At 41.0% G+C, this 21,243-nt stretch overlaps 1 protein-coding gene across 2 annotated transcripts in view; it reads right to left on the bottom strand.

Annotated features, from left to right (window-relative positions):
* Nucleotides 1-21,243, bottom strand: part of LOC129867058 (nuclear receptor ROR-alpha A-like) — a 288,589-nt gene that overhangs the window by 191,180 nt on the left and 76,166 nt on the right. The window contains exon 2 of one of the 2 annotated variants that reach the window (XM_055940198.1): nt 7,514-7,534. The exons of the other annotated variant lie outside the window; for it this stretch is intronic. Coding sequence (XP_055796173.1) covers nt 7,514-7,534 — 21 coding nt within the window. The remainder of the gene's footprint in view (nt 1-7,513; nt 7,535-21,243) is intronic. 2 annotated transcript variants of the gene reach the window in all.

Genomic DNA, 21,243 nt, shown 5'->3' with positions numbered 1-21,243 from the left:
CTGCCTGCAGAGTCTAATGCTCTGGAACCACTCATGAAGACATCTGGAGGGCCTCAGCAATGACACAACTCTATCTTCTCTTAGAAAACACTTTGGTTTAGGTTTAACTTACAGTTTCTCTTCACTAGGTTGTCATTTTAAACAGGGTAATCAATGCCTCACTATGAACTATATTGAAACGCTATACAGTATTTATTGTTTTCATATTTCAAAACCTGACTTATAAGTGTGTTGCTAATGAAATTGTCACTATAGTTACACTATTTTAGTCATGGATTTAATTTAATTCAGAATTTCAGGAGCTTGACAGATCACTGGCAGTTTGAGTTTTAGAAAGCAGAATTTGTGGATGGAGATTTTGGAAAGGAGAGGAATCACTGTGATTTACAATGGATTTGACCTAATACCAATTTCAACATTGAGACATGTTGACAAATTTAAAAAAAGATATCAAAAGAGTTATCATGTTACAGTACTTAGATTACTATAATTTTCAAATTAAAAAAATATATATTAAAAGGAGAACTCAAATGTGTGTGTAGGAACTAAAAGTTGTGACAAATAGTTTAGACAGAAACATATCATTTAATGCAGTATTACATATGCATGACAAATAGGCACATAACTTGCACCATTTCATTTTGAAGTTTCTGAGCTCAGAATCTATTCATACAAAAACCCAATAATGTAGGAATTAAACACACACCACAGGCAAGGAATGATGTTATTGTCCACTAAAGTAAAGCTATACTAGTGTAAGTTATAGATAGCCATGTAAAATAACACTATCGGTGCATCATCATTATTGAACAATCAATATCAAATTGTGTGCTAATGCAAGGAGAGACTTGCATTATTACAGTATACCTGTTTCACATCTGTAATGAGACATGATTAAAACACATTGAAATAGGCATTGCAAATCTATACGTTTTTGGGTCTAGCTGGCTGGGTGTAAACGTGGTTAACTAGTAGAGGCTAAGTTAATCCTTGTCTAGATCCCTGCTGCAGGGTGTCCCAAACACTCCCTGATTAAACAGGGAAATGTGGGCAACCAACAATTTAACAATGATGGACTCTAAACAGATAAAGGCGGAACATCTTGTTGCTATGGCAGTGCATATGCAATGACTTGACAGTGCCACACTGTTCTCCCTATCTAATATATTCACATTATTTATGAAATATCTCATAAGTACTGTAGCATAGCAAATGCTAAATATAAAATCCCAGGGAGATGTTCTTCCCTTTTTGCAGCTAGAGTCGTGGAATGGCATACAGTGCTCATGTTGTGCAACATCTCCTGTGGAAAAATGCTGGTGTTTGTTCACAAGCTACATTGCTTTTCATTTCTTCATCCTCCTTCTCCTCCTCAATAAGGGAAAGCCCTCCATACTGCCAAATAGAACCAGCGAACAAAAGAGGCGATTTGATCTGTTCATGTGGGAAATCAGATCGCCGTCTGCGTCTGAGATGTATCCAATGCGCTCCAGGATACTGTTATGCAACGGCCACAAATGAAAATTGCAGTATAATATCATATAGAAATGCAGAGAGGATGGCTTACGTATATAAGGAATAGATACATGTCAATTGTTCATGAGATAAATCCGAACTATCCAACAGTGAGAGTGGACATAACATATACTGTAGCAACCAAGTAAAATAAATGCAAAAATGTATTACTATTCAGGATCTGTGTATTAGCGTAACTGCCTCCTGCAAAGCACACACAGTGAGGTACAGCAGAGGAGACATTCCCCCCTCTCTCTATCTTGTGTGACGGGGCAGGACAACTGCATGGCCATTTCTCCTGTCAATACTCTCCCAACATTCATTTTCACCTGGCTGACACCTTTTACTGGTCAAGGGATGAATAAATCACACTTAGTGTTCTCCCCTGGTATTTTGACAACAACAAAAAAAGAATCTCAACATGAAGAAGGACTGCAGTGTTTCCCTGTCATCACTGCCCCTGAGGTACGGTGAAAAATTACCGCCCATAAAATAACATTTTTCAAAGAGCCTTATTGCGCTTTTAATCTATCTGCCACAATGGACGGCTTCAGGGATGCATTTCACTTCATCTGAAGACAAACAATCTTTCAAAGGGCTTAATAACAGTTACACAAATTAGCTTCATTAATTAGCTGCTAATGAAATAATAGCTCTGCCACCTTGTGCATCTCCAAAACAGGAAAGGTGTGGGGCTGGAAAAAACTATTCACTTGTCTCTGAGCTTCATTAGTGGACTAACAGAATGCTAAAGAATGCAAACGTCTAGAATTTAAATATGCTGATCGCATTCTCTCGGATTTTAGTTATCCATTTTATTTGTATTTTCTTTGCACATGCAGTGACACAAAAAGTATTCTACGAACAAGCAAGGCCATCACAAAGTGATGTAAATTACGTGGTATACTAACAATATTAATTTCCTAATACAATAGTGGACTGACACTTTAAATCTTAGATGTATAAAATGTATTCATAAAATTAACAATCCTTACACTAACAGCCCCCCAAAAATAAATATAAAATATATATTATGTATATATATATATACATATATTATCAAAGAAAAGTCACTGATAAAACTGATAAATAGAGATGGATTCAGTAGAGAAAATAGTAGTTAATGAATGATGAATTAGAGACTAGGTGAAGCATCATAAATTCTGACAACACAGTGTTGTCTAGCCGATGATAAACAGCACTCCTGGATCCGATCTGCCTGTGCCTGCATGTATCTTTCAGAAGCTCCCTGCCACTTTATCTTTTCCATCCTGCTAGATTACACCTCCAGGGTTCAGGTGTGAATCCATCATTGCTATTATTACCTGAAGTCACAAGATGCATCTATCACGGCTAAGGTTACCATAACCTCAATATTAACAGAGAAAAGCCCCTCTAATAAACAGCAGAAAGGATGGCCCGGGTGGTGGGATTTCATCTTCCTTTCACTTTTAATAAGGTACTCAGAGGAATAAAGATTACAGGCCATATTTAGAATGCAGAACAAATCAGCCTCTTCTTCCCCATCCCTCCTCATTGTGGTTGGTCATTAGGATCTTAGGTTGGGGGTTCTAGTGGAGAGAGGCATTCCCTGGTTCAACAGCTAACCAGCCTCGCTGCCTGTCTGCCTGCCTGCCGGGCTCTGTTCTGTTCCTGCTACAATATTGTATTGCCTGCAGCGTCTCTTAATAAGGCTGGATGTATGGAAACGCAGTGGTGTGGCTCATCATGCCCAGCTGGACCAGTGGCAATCACAGTGCTGTAAACTGTGAGAGCCTGACTGGTTCAAGGCCTGAGGACAGTGGTGTTTTAATGATCATCCGCCTCTTCAATAATCCACCATTACACAAAGTTGGTAAAAACCAAATGCAGAGACAAGGGGGCATTAGGCTAAAATGGCTAAGCTTTCTTTGGGGATTAAGAGAATTTGGTCAAATAGGAATCTCAGAGTGCATCAGTGCAGGAGTTGACACAAGGACATGTTTACACACAGCACCCCGTGACATGAATCATTCATTATCATTCAAATTAATATCAACAGCAACATAAATTACTATCACTGCAGCTGGTCTCCATAATATACCTCCAATTACACTATGATCAGAGCATCAACTCTGATAATAGATTCAAAGTAATTAAGTTTGAATATATTCTAAGGACTTTTCACTTTGAAAACCAGTCTTGTTATTCCCCTGAACACCCAACAACAACACTCATTACAGTGGCTTGAAAACCAGAAGTGGAGACCATATAAATATTTATTCAGGAATGATTTGATGCACTAAATAAATAATCCCTTGTTAAATAAATGACACCCTAAATAAAACTTTAAAAACAGGATCTGGGGAAATAAAGATGAGATGAATCAGACAGGGAAGGATTCCGGCGAGAGGAGAAAATATCAGCTATCACTCCACCCCATTTGAATTTCTAATGGCAGACATGCAAACGCAACGTGCTAATTAAAGCACAGCGACCAATTAGATGAGCTTTAGCTGCACCTTTAGGGGGAGGTACCGTGGCAGAGCCTCAGAGGGGATATGGATATCTGTTCAGAAGGTGGAGCAGAAGAGAGAAGCTACCAAAAACAATCCTCAGATGCCACTACTTCTGCCTTACGGGTAAAAGGTTAGCTGTTAACGGTTCAATGTTGGATAAACATGACCCCTTTCCACAGTGCCATCCATGTGGCAGTGTCTCACTGAGGATGTGGGGCAGCAAAAGACATCCAATACATATTCAGCAGTAATTCTAATCCACTGGCATTATAGTATCTCCTATAGACAGCCAGGCTGTTGCTTCAGTGTTGAACTATTAGTCTATATCAAACTAAAGATTGGGACATGCATTACAAATAAAATATACATAGCCAAAGTCTGGGCCATGTTCTCATAAAAAAAAATAAAAAAATGTTCCTATATAATACCTGTCTGCTCTGTGTCCTAAACCTGCCCTCTACTGACAGCACAGGACATAAGGGTGGTCCTATAGGTTCACCCCACACAACACAGGAAAGAGGTAATCCTAGGTCTGGCCTGGGCCCATTCTCCTTCCTGTCGGTCTGCCTCTCTCTGCTCTCTGGAGAGCCTTTATGCTGCCTGAGCCTGCCTTATCACACACTGCGAGACAGGAACAAGGCTTTTGTGATGGCCATGATTAGTCTTTTGTGTTCCCAGGTAGAAATAAGATGAACTTCTACAGGCAGTCATTGTGTTCCTATCTTCAGAACACTCAAAGAAAGATGTTGCGTTTTGAGGGGGTGAAATGAAGCCTGCAGGGCCTTGGCAGGCCTTGCTCTGTGGGGAAATACATGGTGAAAACACAATGGGAACAATCTTGTCCTTCAGTTTTCTTTGTACTCCATTGAACCTTAGTCAGTCCTGCCTATTTAGACATTTTGAACAGAGCAGTATTTTCTTGCTATACGGTCTCTGCTTCTCTCTTTTTCGGTGGGTTTCTGAGAAAGACTCAAAGACTGATGAGAGAGACGACAGCAGCCACTTTGCCAGAGTCTGCCAGACCCTCCAGTGTATCAGCCCCATCCCTCAAAGTGTTCCATATGCAAATAAAGTTTGGGATGGCATCTTTCAGATGTGATAATTATGTATTTATTTGTAAGCTGTCACTTCTCTTAATGCTCAGGGACATCAAAATAAGTTCAAATAGCAGCATCAGAGAGGATCACATTTGCTGGTGTACCACAGATTCAAAGAACACGCAAAACCCATGACGCTGAAGGTCTGTCAATAACCAGTCATTTAGACAGCAATGTGCTGCTGAGACCCTCACTGCATACATCCTGGTTTGAAATTTGCCGCTAAATATATTCAGATTTTCCCAATTTTCTTAGTTATTCCAACATTTACAGTTGTATCAGCGGGTGACATATTAACAAAGACAGAGAACCCATTTCCATCCCCATCTCTCCCTCCCAAATGGACTGTCTAGTACAGTATTATTCTTATTCTGTTTGATTAACAAATACAGGAATATCTGTTTACATGTTCACATTGTGGAAAGGGCATTGTGCTTTAGTATCTAGTTGAAGCACACCTCCCTGACATCTTTTTAGAACTATCCTGTCTTTTTAGAACTATCCTGTCTTTTTAGAACTATCCTGTCTTTTTAGAACTATCCTGTCTTTTTAGAACTATCCTGTCTTTTTAGAACTATCCTGTCTTTTTAGAACTATCCTGTCTTTTTAGAACTATCCTGTCCCTTACATGGCTGCTAATCAGTCTCACCATATAATGATATCATTGAACGAACAAGAGGACAAATTATTACTGACAGTACACAAAAGGTGGGAGAAGAGCAACTACTTGAGACCTGACATCCCACTGGGCACACACTGGTTGAATCAACATTGTTTTCACAAAATTCCAATGAAATGACCTTACACCAGTGTGGAATAGACGTTGAATTGATGTCTGTGCCTAGTGGGATGTGAATTTAAAAAGACAACAAAACACCTTGTAGTGATGAGAGGAGAGCTATTGTTCCATGTCGAGTGGCACTCCTCTCCACAGAAATAAGTGGGAAGTAGAGAGCGAGCGACAGAGAGAGAGAGAAGCACAATCACCAGATGGTGCCGCAAAGTATTATGGGTTGCACCTCCATCACTCAGTTGCGTCATGGCCATTGTTATCAACGTCTGAGTCACTGGGTCCACATTAACTCAAAATAAAGTTATTTACCCAGTCAGATATAGCGTAGTGGAAAGAAGGATTTAGGCAATAAATTGTTTGCTAACCCTTTTCCTTGATATGTTCACAGCTGTGGCTGCAGGGGAGGCCAGGGCACTGTGCCTACTGCCTACCTGAGGCTAAGTCTAGACTAGACAGTTCATGCAGCTTTAGTATTCTGATCACAGAGTTCTGATCATAGAGTTCTGATCATGGAATTCTGATCATGGAATTCCGAACGCATTATGCATCTACATTTAAATGTGTCTACCGTGTCCCCACTGTGTCCGGATTCCCTTTTCCCACTCTATATTAAAATGTCAGTATGCCTTCTACAAACGGCAGAGTAGGCAAAGTATTACAATAACACAACAACAACTGATGGCAGTAGCTAACTAGCCAGACAACCTCCGTAGCTAGTCAGCAAGCTAGCAAGCAATGCTAAAGCGATTGCAAACGTGTTAGCATAACTTTAGCCAAAAATGTGTTTCTTTTTTATATTAGCTAGGAGGCCAGCAAACACATTCCTCACACGCTAGGAACACATTTCCCCCAACGTTATGATGAAAAGGTGACTCTTGGTCCCAAAACAGGTTTTCTGGAGACGTGTGGGAGGAGTGCTGATGACGTTGCCCTCTGTATGCGCTTTCGGTAGCCTGGTTGCTTCCAGACTGAGAAGAAATCCACACATAATGCATCCCTGACCACCTCCTGAAGTGGTCAGCCAGATCTGAACTCAATCTGACCACAATACAATGCAACAACTTTCGTGCATCTAGACCTGTCTTTTCAATGCGATCTTCGTATTCTGATAGCAGGAGTTGTATGTATGTCAAGTGTAGACAACCTGAGACTGCCTGCCTGCCATGGCATCTCATCGCAGGCTCCCTCCCTGATGGAACTAAATGGCTGTGCCTGGAGAACGCTATCTCCTGCCTGCTCAAATCTCAAACATTGGCCTGTCCTCTTCCAGGAGAGTTCTCTGTCACTGTATAACTGCACATTAAGGGATAATAAAACTATGAAATCTACCCATCCATCTTGATTTGCCTGTGTTAGCGGGTGGCCAGTATTAGAACAAAATACCTGCCACTCAGTGGAAGAACACTGGAACTGTAGCTCTGCTCTGTGTGACTGCCTGGCAACAGCAGCAAGGGAACAGACTGCCTAACCAAATACCAAATTGAGGAATATGAAGTCTTTTTCCTAATTTTCTTTTACATAAATATGGTCATTTGGTTATTTTGTTAGAGACTAAAACAGTTATTTTTTGATGCTGACTGACACACAGTTATGATATGTAGTACACTTACCTTGCTTGTTCGTGAGTCCACCTACACAGAAGTACATATTTGGTGTTAATGTTATGAGTGTACAAAATGTTACGAATGTACATTTAGAAAGTGAGTAGTTCTGATTCCATACATCTCTTTTTCAGTAACTAAATGAGTGCTGACTTATGAGACGGGCAATACGACACTTACCTTTAGTACATGATGAGGTTCAGAAAGCAGGGAGGCACAGCACACAACATCACAGAGGAAAAACAGAGAGAAATTAAAACACGTTAATAATTTGGACAATGCAAGCAAACTATTATTTTACATTGCCTTGCTAACAATCTATTTCTGTGACTGATTGAACATATGATAAAAATACACAATAGACTATGCTCTAGTAGTGGGTCTGTTTGGGACGAAGACACAATCATTGCCGTAAAAAAAGCACAACATTTAAAAAGAACAGCATCATTTGTTTTGCAGATACTTAACAGAAAAGGCCTATATGCTTTACTGAAACTCAGTCAAGCAGTCTCCCTCTCACTCAGACACACACACACTAAAGGGGTAGCTCTCACAGTAATACCAAGGTCCTATTTTACAGTGACACTTGTGCTGCCTCAAAGCACACTCACTCTATCTCCAGCACACAAGATAGCATCTGATGAGTAGTGCGATCTAATTGAAGTGTAGATTACTATCGCTTGTCAGCAAGCAGGATCAAAATCATTTTTAAAAAGCATGGAGGGAGAAGATAGGAGCGTTAGTGGTCCACTGTGACACAGTAGCGGTCCAGACTGAAAAACAATATCTAAAAGCCTCTCTGGAAGACACCCTGGTGCTTAGAAAGAGAACGGCCCCCATCGCAGCCCAACTGTGGGTGAGTCATGTCTGATAGACAGGTCCAGACATGTCCCTCTCTCACAGAGACACTGAGGGCTGAGTGTTGAGAGACATAAAGTGTTAGAGGACATGGACGTCACTGAGAGCTGACTGGCAGCTGTGACAGGATTGAGATGAGCCTAAGGGCTGGATGAGCCTAAGCACTTAGAGTTCAAGGACATGGACACACATTGGGACGTAGAGTTTGACAAAATCTACTGACACAAACTAACAAGTTCCTGCTCTGGCCCTGTGGATCAGAACCCAGCTAGTCGTGATGGGACATATCTACAGTAGTATACACAAGAAATGTGCAATTATGCAGAGATAGTCCTACAACTCTGAACGTAATTAGTCTATTCATGCAGCATGAACACTGACCTAGTGTAACAAACCCTTGGTGAAGAAATAATGCTAAACCCAATCACCGGAAACAGAGAGGGAATCGATGAGAGAATGAGAGATATAGAGAAAGATAGATAGAGAACAATGATCAGGTTGACAGAGCACCAAAAATGAGAAAATGATCAGGTTGACATGTCTGTCAGTGCTCTCAGGAAGAAAGGATTCATTACTGTACCTCGTGGGCACCCAGTCCAGTCAGCCTTTGAGGTACACCCTTCCATGAAACGAGCATTGCTAATCCATTTGTTAATCAAGCATTGTTAATCCACTTGTTAATCAAGTGTGTTTCTGAGCTCAAATCTGAAGTGACCCTTTTCTCCTTGGGAAATTTTAACCTTCGTTTGGAGATTGTAGAGATATCAAAAGAGGGGGCATTTTATTTTATAGGCATGCTTGTAGCATATCCTACATTTGTGTACACCAGCTCATAATGCAATGTCACATCATGGAATGAATAAGCCTACTGAATTAATATCATAGAAAACATTTATGTTAATGAAAAAATATCTTGCAGTTATGTTCTTCTTGATTCCGAGCTCTAAAATATGAACAGTGCATTCAGTCCCTTACGATACAAACCACAAGATGATTAAAGCACTCCGTGGACTAAAATAATACACAGGAGGAGATTAAAATAAGAAACCCTTTCAGGTTTTGAAGGAGGGAGCTTATATGTGAGAGGGGCTGGGTGGGGGCCGCCTTTTCATGGTTGTCTTCCTTGTTTTCCTGCCCGCCCCTGACAAGTGTGTTCTCTCACTCTTCTCCCCAGCAAATAGGAAACAGACAGACAGACGTGAGAATAGGACACCACCTCTCCTCTCCCCTCTCCTCCCAGCCCTGTGGGCCACTGCGAGGCAGTGCCATGGAGGCCTAGCGCAGTCCGGCTCCCCCGCTGTACCTATAACTCTCATTTTCAGTTCAATTAATGAGCCATAAATAACCCAATGAAGGTGTCAACAGAGTGCAATTTATCATGTCTTTCACCACTGCACTTCATGTGAGGAGAATGCTCATCCTGCAGCCAACCCCTCGCCCACATAGAGACAACATTGTAATAAAAATATTTATAAAGTGAAGCCGAACACTCCAACCTCAAATTTATCTTGAGCAGGGTGATCTTCACAGGTGCGTTGATTTGACAATTATGTTGGGAATCGTGGGCCTGCTCCATTTGTTAGGGTATCACGGACAGACTGGCAATACATTTGGTTAAGAGCGAGAGACAACATAGTCACTAGGCTTCTGTGGGGCTGCCAAGACACTTCTTTCTGTCTGTTAAAGACACTTCTTTCTGTCTGTTAAAGACACTTCTTTCTGTCTGGGACTACTCCGAGCCTGCATTGCAGATCACAAAGGCAGCCATGGTCTCTCCAAAAAATTGGAACGCAAGTAATGGTGAATTTCTGTTCAGTCCTATGGAGTTGGTCTAAGCAGCAGGAAGAATTGCTTTATCAGTGCGGAAACACATACAGTAGTGAATAATATACAGTAGCCAGTGAATTGAATGGATGCTAGAAGCAAGCTGAAACCAGAGGTAGTATGGTGTAGTGCTTCAGAGAAAATAGGAAAACTCGTTGAATAATATATGACAGCTTGGGTTTTTGAATCCAACATTAAAAGTGATGACGTGAGTACAAACTCTGCTTCATCTTAGACCCACAAATCAAAACCTAAGGCTTACAAAGCAATGTTAAACAGCCTATCTTCACAGTGAGATCATTTCCTGGGAAAAGTACGCAGTGGCTTCTGAATACATGTGAATACAAGCATTTTCAGCCTTGAAGCTAAGCCGGAACTTGAGTGCATACGAATCCTGCTAAACCAATTAATGGTTCCTGTTAACCCACTCATCTTCGGAGAGGATTGTTTTTCTAAATAATACAAGCAAACAGCCCACACAGACGCTTTGACAAAGACTAAGAGATTGGCACTTGAATCTGGGGGCTTTTTCTTACACATCACAAACACACTCTTCAACTCACAGATCTTGCGTAGCATCACCAATACGGGAAACCTTTGTCTCAGTATCAAGTGAATCCCCCAATCTGAACGCCTCTGTGCACCGAACACTTTGATGGTTTGTAATACATGATTAAGTTTAATCAGAATATAGAGTGGATAGTGTATTCAGATTTTAAAGCACAATAACAGAGAACTAGGCTATATCAAAGCAATTACAATATTAACAGACTATCACCAAAGGGACATTAAGCACTACTATCTTACTGAAAAACACAACATTTCTACTATTTCACAAGGCACCCCGGAATGATATAAATTTCCACAAACCATAATCAGTCTGGGTTACAGACACGGCTAGAGAGCCGAGATAAATGACATTTTCCAAAATCACGCTGACATTTTCCCTTATCGAGCGCCAGGCACTGGCATGGCAAGAGCAGGCTTGTCATTCAGTGGCAGACAGGCCTCACACCTTATCACAAGGGCACTCAGCATCTCTGGAGCTAGAGCTGGGGCTTGTGGCTGGTGCTGGAAGAAAAGGAGAAGAGGATGGGGCTGATGCTAGAGCCCCCATCGCTACTCTCTCATCCCCTCCTACAAGACTGCTCCTCCAGCCAGCCAGTCTCCCTCAGAAGCTAAATGTAATACTTAAGGTTGATAATGACGCTCTTCATTAAATAGTGATTCCAAATAAGGATGTGGGGTACATAAATAAGGAAATAGAAGAGAGGTTAAAATTCAGACATTTGAGTGGGTTTGGGTGAGGGATAGTGTTACGGTATTTTTGTGTTTAATGACTAAAATATGTATACATTTGACTTAGATGTTACTGTATGAATGAAACTTATTATAATCATAATGCTGAATATAATGTGTTCCTTATTAGAAAGAATGGAGTTATCTTCAGACAGGCTGGAATGCTATGTTCCTTACAGGACATTCTGTCTCTACCCAGGGAGGGGAGAGACCTTGTGTTGGTTGCAGATAGTTTAACAGGTGGCAGACAACGTAATGAGGCTGTGAACTGTATTGCCATTGTATTCTAGAGGAGGATGGACATTAAAACCTATGACATCATCTTTATTTTATAACCTGATGTAAATTGTACTATGATTCAGTACTCTCGAGAATAAACGCTATTGATTGATTGATTTTGAGACTGGTTTCTGTCCATTTTATGCTTATAAGTATCTTACAAATTCTTATATATGGGCAGAGTGTTTTAATTGAAATGGTTGATAAACATATAGGAAAAAGAATTCCATTAACAGATAGGGAGGGAGAGCAAATTTCTGGACCATGGGATCAAGACAACTGGTCATGCAGACAGAGAGAGGGACTGTTTACACGCTACTACATTACGTGTCAGAAGTATGGACCAGTGTTTCCCAACCAGCTGACAAGTTGAATCTGGTATGCTTGTCCAGTGTTACAATACAAATGTGTACTGTTTGGATACTCGAGGACCAGGGTTGGGAAACACTGGTATAGACTGATGATGATGTTGAGGACCTGAGTACAGAGCTTCAATACAAGGAGCAGTAGGGATGGGGGCAGAGGTTATTGTGGTCATTCTCACTTCAACTCTAAAGAAAGTTATTTGGTACACTGAAAATACAGTACCAGTCAAAAGTTTGGACACACCTGCTCATTCAAGGGTTTATCTATATTTTTACAATTTTCTACATTCTACATAATAGTGAAGATATCAAAACTAGTAAATAACACATCATGTAGTACTCAAGAAAGTGTTAAACAAATCAAAATAGATTTTGTATCTTATATTCTTCAAAGTAACCACCCTTTGCCTTGATGATAGCTTTGCACACTCCTTCCATTCTCTCAATCAACCATGAGGAATGCTTTTCCAACAGTCTTGAAGGATTTCCCGCATATGCTGAGCACTTGTTGGCAATTTTTCATTCACTCTGCGGTCCAACTCATCCCAAACCATCTCAATTGGGTTGAGGTCGGGTGATTGCGGAGGCCAGGTCATCTGATGCAGCACGCCATCACTCTCCTTCTTGGACAAATAGCCCTTACACAGCCTGGAGGTGTGTTGGGTCATTGTCCTGTTGAAAAACAAATGATAGTCCCACTAAGTGCAAACCAGATGGGATACCATGTCGCTGCAGAATGCTGTGGTAGCCATGCTGGTTAAGTGTGCCTTAAATCCTAAATAAATATCCGACAGTGTCACAATCAAAGCACCCCCACACCATCACACCTCCTCCTCCAAGCTTCACGTTGGGAACCACAAATGCGGAGATCATCCGTTCCGCTACTCTGCATCTCACAAAGACACAGCTGTTGGAACCAAAAATCTCAAATTTGGACTCATCAGACCAAAGGACAGATTTCCACTGGTCTAATGTCCTTTGTTCATGTTTCTTGGTCAAAGCAAGTATCTTCTTATTATTGGTGTCCTTTAGTAGTGGTTTCATTGCAGCAATTTGACTAGGCCTGATTCACGCAGTCTCCTCTGAACAGTTTATTTTGGGATGTGTCTGTTAAATAAACTCTGTGAAGCATTTATTTGGGCTGCAATCTGAGGTGCAATTAACTCTAATGAACTTGTCCTCAGCAGAGGTAACTCTGGGTCTTCCTTTCCTGTGGCGGTCCTCATGAGAACCTCATGGTTTTTTTTCTGCACTTGAACTACCTTTCAAAGTTCCTGAAATGTTACGGATTGACTGACCTTCATGTCTTAAAGTAATGATGGACTGTCGTTTCTCTTTGCTTATTTGAGCTGTTATTTCCATAATATGGACTTGGTCTTTTACCAAATAGGGCTATCTTCTGTATACCACCCCTACCTTGTCACAACACAACTGTTTGGCTCAAATGCATTAAGAAGGAAATAAATTCCACAAATCAATTTTTAACAAGGCACAACTTGTTAATTAAAATGCATTCCAGGTGACTATCTCATGAAGCTGTTTGTAACGGCAGCCTTCCTCCTCTTCACGAGAAGAGAGAGTGTAGCAGGGATCGGACCAACACACAGCGTAGCCAGTGCTCAACATGTTTAATAAACGAAACTGTGAACACTTACAACAATACAAAAATAACAAACGTGGCAAACCGAAACAGTCCTCTCTGGTGAAAATGAACACAAAGACAGGAAACAACCACCCACAAAACCCAACACAAAACAAGCCACCTAAATATGGTTCCCAATCAGAGACAATGACAAACACCTGCCTCTGACTGAGAACCATATCAGGCATACATAGAAATAGACAAACTAGACACACAACATAGAATGCCCACCCAGCTCACGTCCTGACCAACACTAAAACAAGTAAAACACACAAGAACTATGGTCAGAACGCGACACTGTTGAGAGAATGCCAAGAGTGTGCAAAGCTGTCATCAAGGCAAAGGGTGGCTACTTTAAAGAATCTCAAATATAAAATATATTTTGATTTATTTAACACTTTTGGTTACTATATGATTCCTTATGTGTTATTTCATAATTTTGATGTTTTCACTATTATTTTCCAATGTAGAAAATAGTAAAAATAAAGAAAAATCGCGGAATGAGTGGGTGTGTCCAAACTTTTGACTGGTACTGTATTTGTCAGTCAACATTCTAATTTCATCATATAGATGTGTTCCTGTATATCCAGATAGTGGTGATAACCATGACAACAGACTAAGAACTTTGTTCGAGCAGCTGGCTCAGTTTTGCTATTTCTGCGTTCAACACCATAGTGCCCTCCAAGCTCACCAAGTTAAGGATCCTGTGACTGAACACCTCCCTCTGCAACTGGATCCTGGACAGGACACCCCCAGGTGGTAAGGGTAGGCAACAACACAGGGGGGCCCTCGGGGGTGTGTATTTAGTCCCCTTCTGTACTCCCTGTTCACCCACGACTGCGTGGCCGCTCATGACTCCATCACCATCATTAAGTTTTCAGACGACGGTAGTAGGCTTGAACACCAGCGACGATGAGACGGCCAATACGGAGGAGGTCAGAGACCTGGCAGTGTGGTGCCAGGACAACACCTCTCCCTCAACGTCAGCTAGACAAAGGAGCTGATTCTGGACTTCAGGAAACAGAGGGCAGAGAGCGTCACGTTCCTCGGTGTCCACATCACTGAGGATCTATAATGGTCCACACACACCAACATAGCCGCGAAGAGGGCACAACAATGTCTGTCCCCCCTCAAGAGGCTGAAAAGAGTTGGCATGGGCCCTCAGATCCTCAAAAGGTTATACAGCTGCACCATTGAGAGCATCTAGACTGGCTTACTACTTGGTATGGCAACGGCTTGGCATCCAACCGCAAAGTACTACAAAGTGTGGTGCATACGGCCCAGTATATCACTGGGGCCGAGCTCCCTGTCATCCAGGATCTCTATACCAGGTGGTGTCAGAGGAAGGACCTAAAATGATCAAAGACTTCAGCCACCCAGGTCATATATTGTTCTCTCTGCTACCGCACGGCAAGCAGTACCGATGCACCAAGTCTGGAACCAACAGGACCCCGAACAGCTTCTACCCCCAAGCCATAAGACTGGTAGTTTGTTAAATAGTTAGCCAAACAGCTACACAGACTATCTGCATTGACCCTTTTTGCACTAACTTTTTTGTCTCATAACATACGCTGCTGCTACTGTTTATTATCTGTCACTTTATTCCTAGTTATATGTACATATCTACCTCAATGACCTCGTACCCCTGCACATCGACTGGTACCCCTTGTTTATAGATAAGTTATCGTTAGTCATTGTGTATCTATTATTACTTTTATGATTACATGATTTACTTTTCTATCATTTCTCCATTTTCTTTCTCTCTACATTGTTGGGAAGGGCCCGAAAGCAAGCGTTTCACTGCTAGTCCACACCTCTTGTTAAAGAAGCATGTGACAAATACAATTTAATTTGATATCATTAACAACTGTCTTTCAAATCTTTTTTTTTTCTTGCACTGAACAGCATGCATTCAGTTGTTGTCGTATGAAAGGAAAATACCATCCTTTTCTTGCAGTTTTACTAAACTGTTGAATCAAATCACCATCAACCAGTGGTGTAAAGTACTTAAGTAAAAATACTTTAAAGTACTACTTAAGTAGTTTTTTGGGGTATCTGTACTTTACTCTACTATTTATAATTTTACTTCACTACATTCCTAAAGACAATTATGTACTTTCTACTCCATACATTTCCCTGACACCCAAAAGTACTCATTACATATTGAATAGTTAGCAGGACAGGAAAAATGTCAAATTCACACACTTATCTAGAGAGCATCCCTGCTCATCACTACTGCCTCTGATCTGACTGACTCACTAAACACAAATGCTTCGTTTGTAAATTATGTCTGAGTGTTGGAGTGTTCCCCTGGCTATCCGTTAATAAAAAAAACTAGAAAATCCCGCCGTCTGATTATTAGAATATAAGTAATTTGAAATTATTTATACTTTTACTTTTGATACTTAAGTATATTTTAGAAATTACATTTACTTTTGATACTTTAGTATATGTAAAACCAAATACTTTTAGACTTTTACTCAAGTAGTATTTTACTGGGTGACTTTCACTTTTACTTGAGTCATTTTCTATTAAGGTATCTTTACTTTTCCTCAAGTATGACAATTGGGTACTTTTTCCACCACTGCCACGAACAAGTAGCAGCGTGGGGGGGATGTTTTCCAGGAGAAAAAGAACCAGGGATTGTGAGTGGGGCTCTTGGCGGACGTGTTGTGGGGGTGAGACAATGTGTGGGTGAGTACAGAAGCATTGGCAGCTCATGTTTGAGTCAGAGGACCACATCCTCCTAAGCCTCTCTGAGTCACAGCAGAGCCCATAGAGAAGAGCTTCAGACATGGCTTTCTACTGAAAGGCATCCTTTCCCACGTCAAAAGCATCAGTTCAGAAACGTTGGGTTAAAATATGCATGAAATGAAGGATTAATGGAATAATTGGGTGTTTATACTAGCAGTACGTATGATTAACATTTGGTGTGATGAAGAACAGCAGTTACGATGAACAATCAACTGCATTATAAGAGACTCACACTTTTAAGATACTTTTTCCACTAGCAATAGCAACACTCTCTCACACTTGTAGCTATGCTGGGAGGTGATGGATGACTTAACAAGATATAAATTATATAACAGCGGGTAAACTCAATACACTCATTAGTTTCCAATGTTTTTATTTTTCCCCAGGAGTAGCTTAGCTAATTGATGCCTCCCTCTTCCATCGCTTTGTTTTCGCCCAACAGAAACAGTGAGATAAATTCACGCTTGACTGCCAGACTGGCACACAAAACAACACCACAGTGCTCGCCATAACAACACTGATCAAATTGAAACCTGGGTACAATTTGATTTCTAATTTCAGGATTTTATTTTATGGACATAGTAATATTTTCACAAGTCCATGCTTTTTCTTTTTAAATGAATATTTATTTTTGAAATGTAACACATGATTTTAACTGCCACCACATTGTGAAATCGACTGGTTAAGATACTAGCATAAAAAGCTCTCGTTTTCCTATTTATTGAAAAACTGGGTGCCATTCTTTTTAACATTAACTCAAGTATGTCAGCAATCCAGACAGTTCATACAACGTGCTGAAAGAGACACAGAACTCTACAGAGAGACAAACAGAATGGAGGAATGACTGTCAGGTCACTTCATGTAAGAGACTAGCTGAATGGATTACACAAGTGATTTCTCATGGAAATGGACAGAATTTAAAATATGACATACAATTTCAATCATAGGGTACAAATCACACCGAACTATGACAATGTTTGCATGATACAAGTTGTGTTGTGTGTGAAACTTGCGGATAGCTCTTTAATGCAATATCTCAAGAATGGTCAAATATTTACAGCAAAGCCACAACATGAGACAACAGTCCCTCAAGCAGCAGATTTAATTTCAAAGAGTATGATAACTTGTTGTTTTATGTCAGTAACTATAGCTTTAGGCTCCTCTCCCCACCATTATGCTTTCCAGCGGTGGGCCTCATTCCATTCCATACAATGAAGTCATCATCTGCAATGCTCCAAATCTGAATGGACAACAGAGAAGCCGTTTATATCCTTCTGAGCATATGTGCTACCATTTCTCTTTACAGTCTCCATGAAACTCCAATCTAACAGTCTATTTCGGAGACACGGCTACTACAAAGCCCAGTCCAGGCAAGGGACTGGGCCATCATTCCTTTTCATTTCTCTCTGAGGTATGTCTGATGGAGAGGAAGTCTGCATCTCAAGCCAAACATCCAGCCTGTTCCCCGTCCACTCTGAGCCTCTCCATTCTATCTCCACCCTATACTGCTATTATAACGAGGAGCTGAGGAGAGGCTGTTGCCAGGGCCATAGAATGGGCGAAAGGGAAATAGGTAATTTTATGTTCAAAATATTTCAAACTGCAGCTAGTGCTGTATTATGGAACTACCCAGCGAAGATCATGACAAATAAATCAGTTATAAATGTTAAAGAAGGATATCAAACTGCCAATATGTAGGACAAGCATAATGTCCTTGAACAATTCCTAGAAATATCCGCCACTATATTTCTAACAATAGTCCTACAGGGTCACAATATCATGTCGTATAAGACATCTTACACATTGTAAAATGGTTGTCAGCTCTTCAAACCTGAATTTCAATGAACGCATTAAATATAATTACCCTAAAGTAAAGGGTGTGTGTAGAAATTAGAATTCATAAAAATATTTTGAGAAAGTGTTGTATGTGTATTGACAGTCATTGGCAATTTCCTGTTTTACTATGGATAGCCCTCAGCTTTACTGAGTGTGAGGATGGTCTCCTCCAAAGATTTCCCTGTGATGCGTACCATTTGACATTCATTTTTCAGATAAGACATTTGACGCCCAGTCTACCACCAGTGATCAATATCTCATCTGGGGAAATAAATTGCAGCTGTTTCTCTTTCATCTTAGAGGAAATGTATAAACACTGTGACAACACCGTGGAAGCATTAATCAAATAATAAAACATTGATTTGGGGGAGAAAAAAAGAAGCGTAACCTGCTCTGATATTCACTTTGACCTAGTGCTGTTGACATGATGCATCTTGTATCACATCTTGTTACTTCTGTGCAGTTAGGGAAACTTGAGCGGCGATCAGCTCCTCTCTTTGTCAGAAACCAAGGCGATGAATTGGATATCTAAGAAAAGATACAGTTCCCCTGTGTACATTGTGAATAATATGCTGTAACATGTATGGATGTCATACGCTTGTACTTTTGACCTTCCTCTATCTGACAGTAAAGAACTATTTTTCCATTTATTCTCAGCCCTTGTCTTTGCAATTACCGTGTTCCAATCTCGCCTTGTCCCTACAGTCACCGATAATACCCAGAAGGATCGGCAGTCTTTCTTCTGGTGTACCAATTACCGTCCCTATCCTTTTGAAACGAAAAGTTTGGTATAGGATATTAGAAAATGTCAAATTCAGGTTATATTTCACTTTAGTCCAAAGGTAACATGGTGCACTCTGGAAAACTATCTTCACAGCTGCTGAATAATGCATGAACCCTGTGGTCCAACACTACTGGCTGGGCTAAAATAGACAGTGTGCGTTGTTTACTGTCAGTAAGGTGTTTACATGACCAAATAATGAGCTGAGATTGATGTCTATATCACAGAAAATAAATCCATGAATTATATATCTGTATGATATTTATAAGCACTAACTGAATGTATTTACAAAAGGCTGTTTGTCATGTACAAACTACTGCTCTTTCACAATTTATAATAAAATAAGGAAGCGAGGGAATTCATGACATTATCAATGGTTCTTTAATTTGACTTTTCTGTTCTATATCATGGTATTATCTTAAAGAATAACTTGTTAGGTGCTTATTAAATCTAGTCCTGCTCTCCCTGACTGATGTGCATGAACTGTGGGTTCTTATCACGGTCCTGCAGGACAGGCTAAACTACTCCCAGACATCCACCTGCATGGCTGGCATGCTTAGCTAGAGCTGATGATGAACATTCTCCAGCATGGTACAGCACTGTCATTCATCCACTGACTCTCTCAATTAAAAGTTAGCTCACACCTCAGCTTAAACATAACAGTTATTAACCATGGATAATAAGATCATTAAATATACACAGACATACACACAACTTTAATGTTGCAATAAAAGTGAAAATGAGGTTAAAAAAATCTACTTCTGTGTTTTTACATGTCTGGTAGAATAAAATAAAATTGTATTTACACATAAACATATTTAGCAGATGTTATTGTGGGTAAGCGAAATGCTTGTGTTTCTAGCTCCAACAGTGGAGTAGTATCTAACAATTCACAACAACACACACACATACAAAAGTAAAAGAATGGAATAAAGAAATATATAAATATTAGGACGAGCAATGTCGGAGTGACATTGGCTAAAATACAGTAGAATAGAATACAGTATATACATATGAGATGAGTAAAGCAGTATGTAAACATGATTAAAGTGAATAGTGTTCCATTATTAAAGTGACCAGTGATTCCAGGTCTATGTATATAGGGCAGCAGCCTCTAAGGTGCAGGGCTGAGTAGCTGGGTGGTAGCCGGCTAGGGATGTACTGACCTCGCCTTCTGGATGACAGCGGAGTGAACAGGCCGTGGCTCGGTGGTTGATATCCTTGATGATCTTTTTGGCCTTCCTGTGACATCGGGTGCTGTAGGTGTCCTGGAGGGCAGGCAGTGTAACCCCGATGATGCGTTTGGCAGACCGTACCACCCTCTGGAGAGCCCTATGTTTGCGGGCAGTGCAGTTGCCGTAACAGGCAGTGATACAGCCTGACAGGACGCTCTCAATTGTGCACCTGTAAAAGTTTCTGAGGGTCTTAAGGGCCAAGCAGAATTTGGAGGTTGAAGAGGCGCTGTTGCATCTTCTTCACCACACAGTCTGTGTGGCTAAATCGTTAGCGATGTGTACGCCAAGGAACTTGAAGCTTTCCACCTTCTCTACTGCGGTCCCGTCAATGTGGATAGGGGTGTGTTCCCTCTGTTGTTTCCTGAAGTCCACGGTTAGCTCCTTCATTTTGTGGATGTTGAGGGAGAGGTTATTTTGCTGGCACCACTCCGCCAGGGCCCTCACCTTCTCCCTGTAGGCTGTCTCATCATTGTTGGTAATCAGCTCTACTACTGTTGTGTTGTCTGCAAACTTGATGATTGAGTTGGAGGCGTGTGTGGCCACGCAGTCATGGGTGAACAGGGAGTACAGGAAGGGGCTGAGCACGCACCCTTGTGGGGCCCCTGTGTTGAGGATCAGAAAAGTGGAGGTGTTGTTCCTACCTTCACCACTTGGGGGCGGCCCGTCAGGAAGTCCAGCACCCAGTTGCACAGAGCGGGGTTCAGACCCAAGGCCCCAAGCTTAATGATGAGCTTGGAGGGTACTATGGTGTTGAAGGCTGAGCTATAGTCAATGAACAGCATTCTGACGTAGGTATTCCTCTTGTCCAGATGGGATAGGGCAGTGTGCAGTGCGATGGCGATTGCATAGTGTGGATCTATTGGGGC

Source organism: Salvelinus fontinalis, chromosome 12 (genome assembly GCF_029448725.1).
Source record: "Salvelinus fontinalis isolate EN_2023a chromosome 12, ASM2944872v1, whole genome shotgun sequence".
Classification (NCBI taxonomy): Eukaryota; Metazoa; Chordata; class Actinopteri; order Salmoniformes; family Salmonidae; genus Salvelinus; species Salvelinus fontinalis.
The sequence above is the reverse complement of the archived record's forward strand: the minus strand, read 5'-3'. Positions and strand labels throughout refer to the sequence as shown.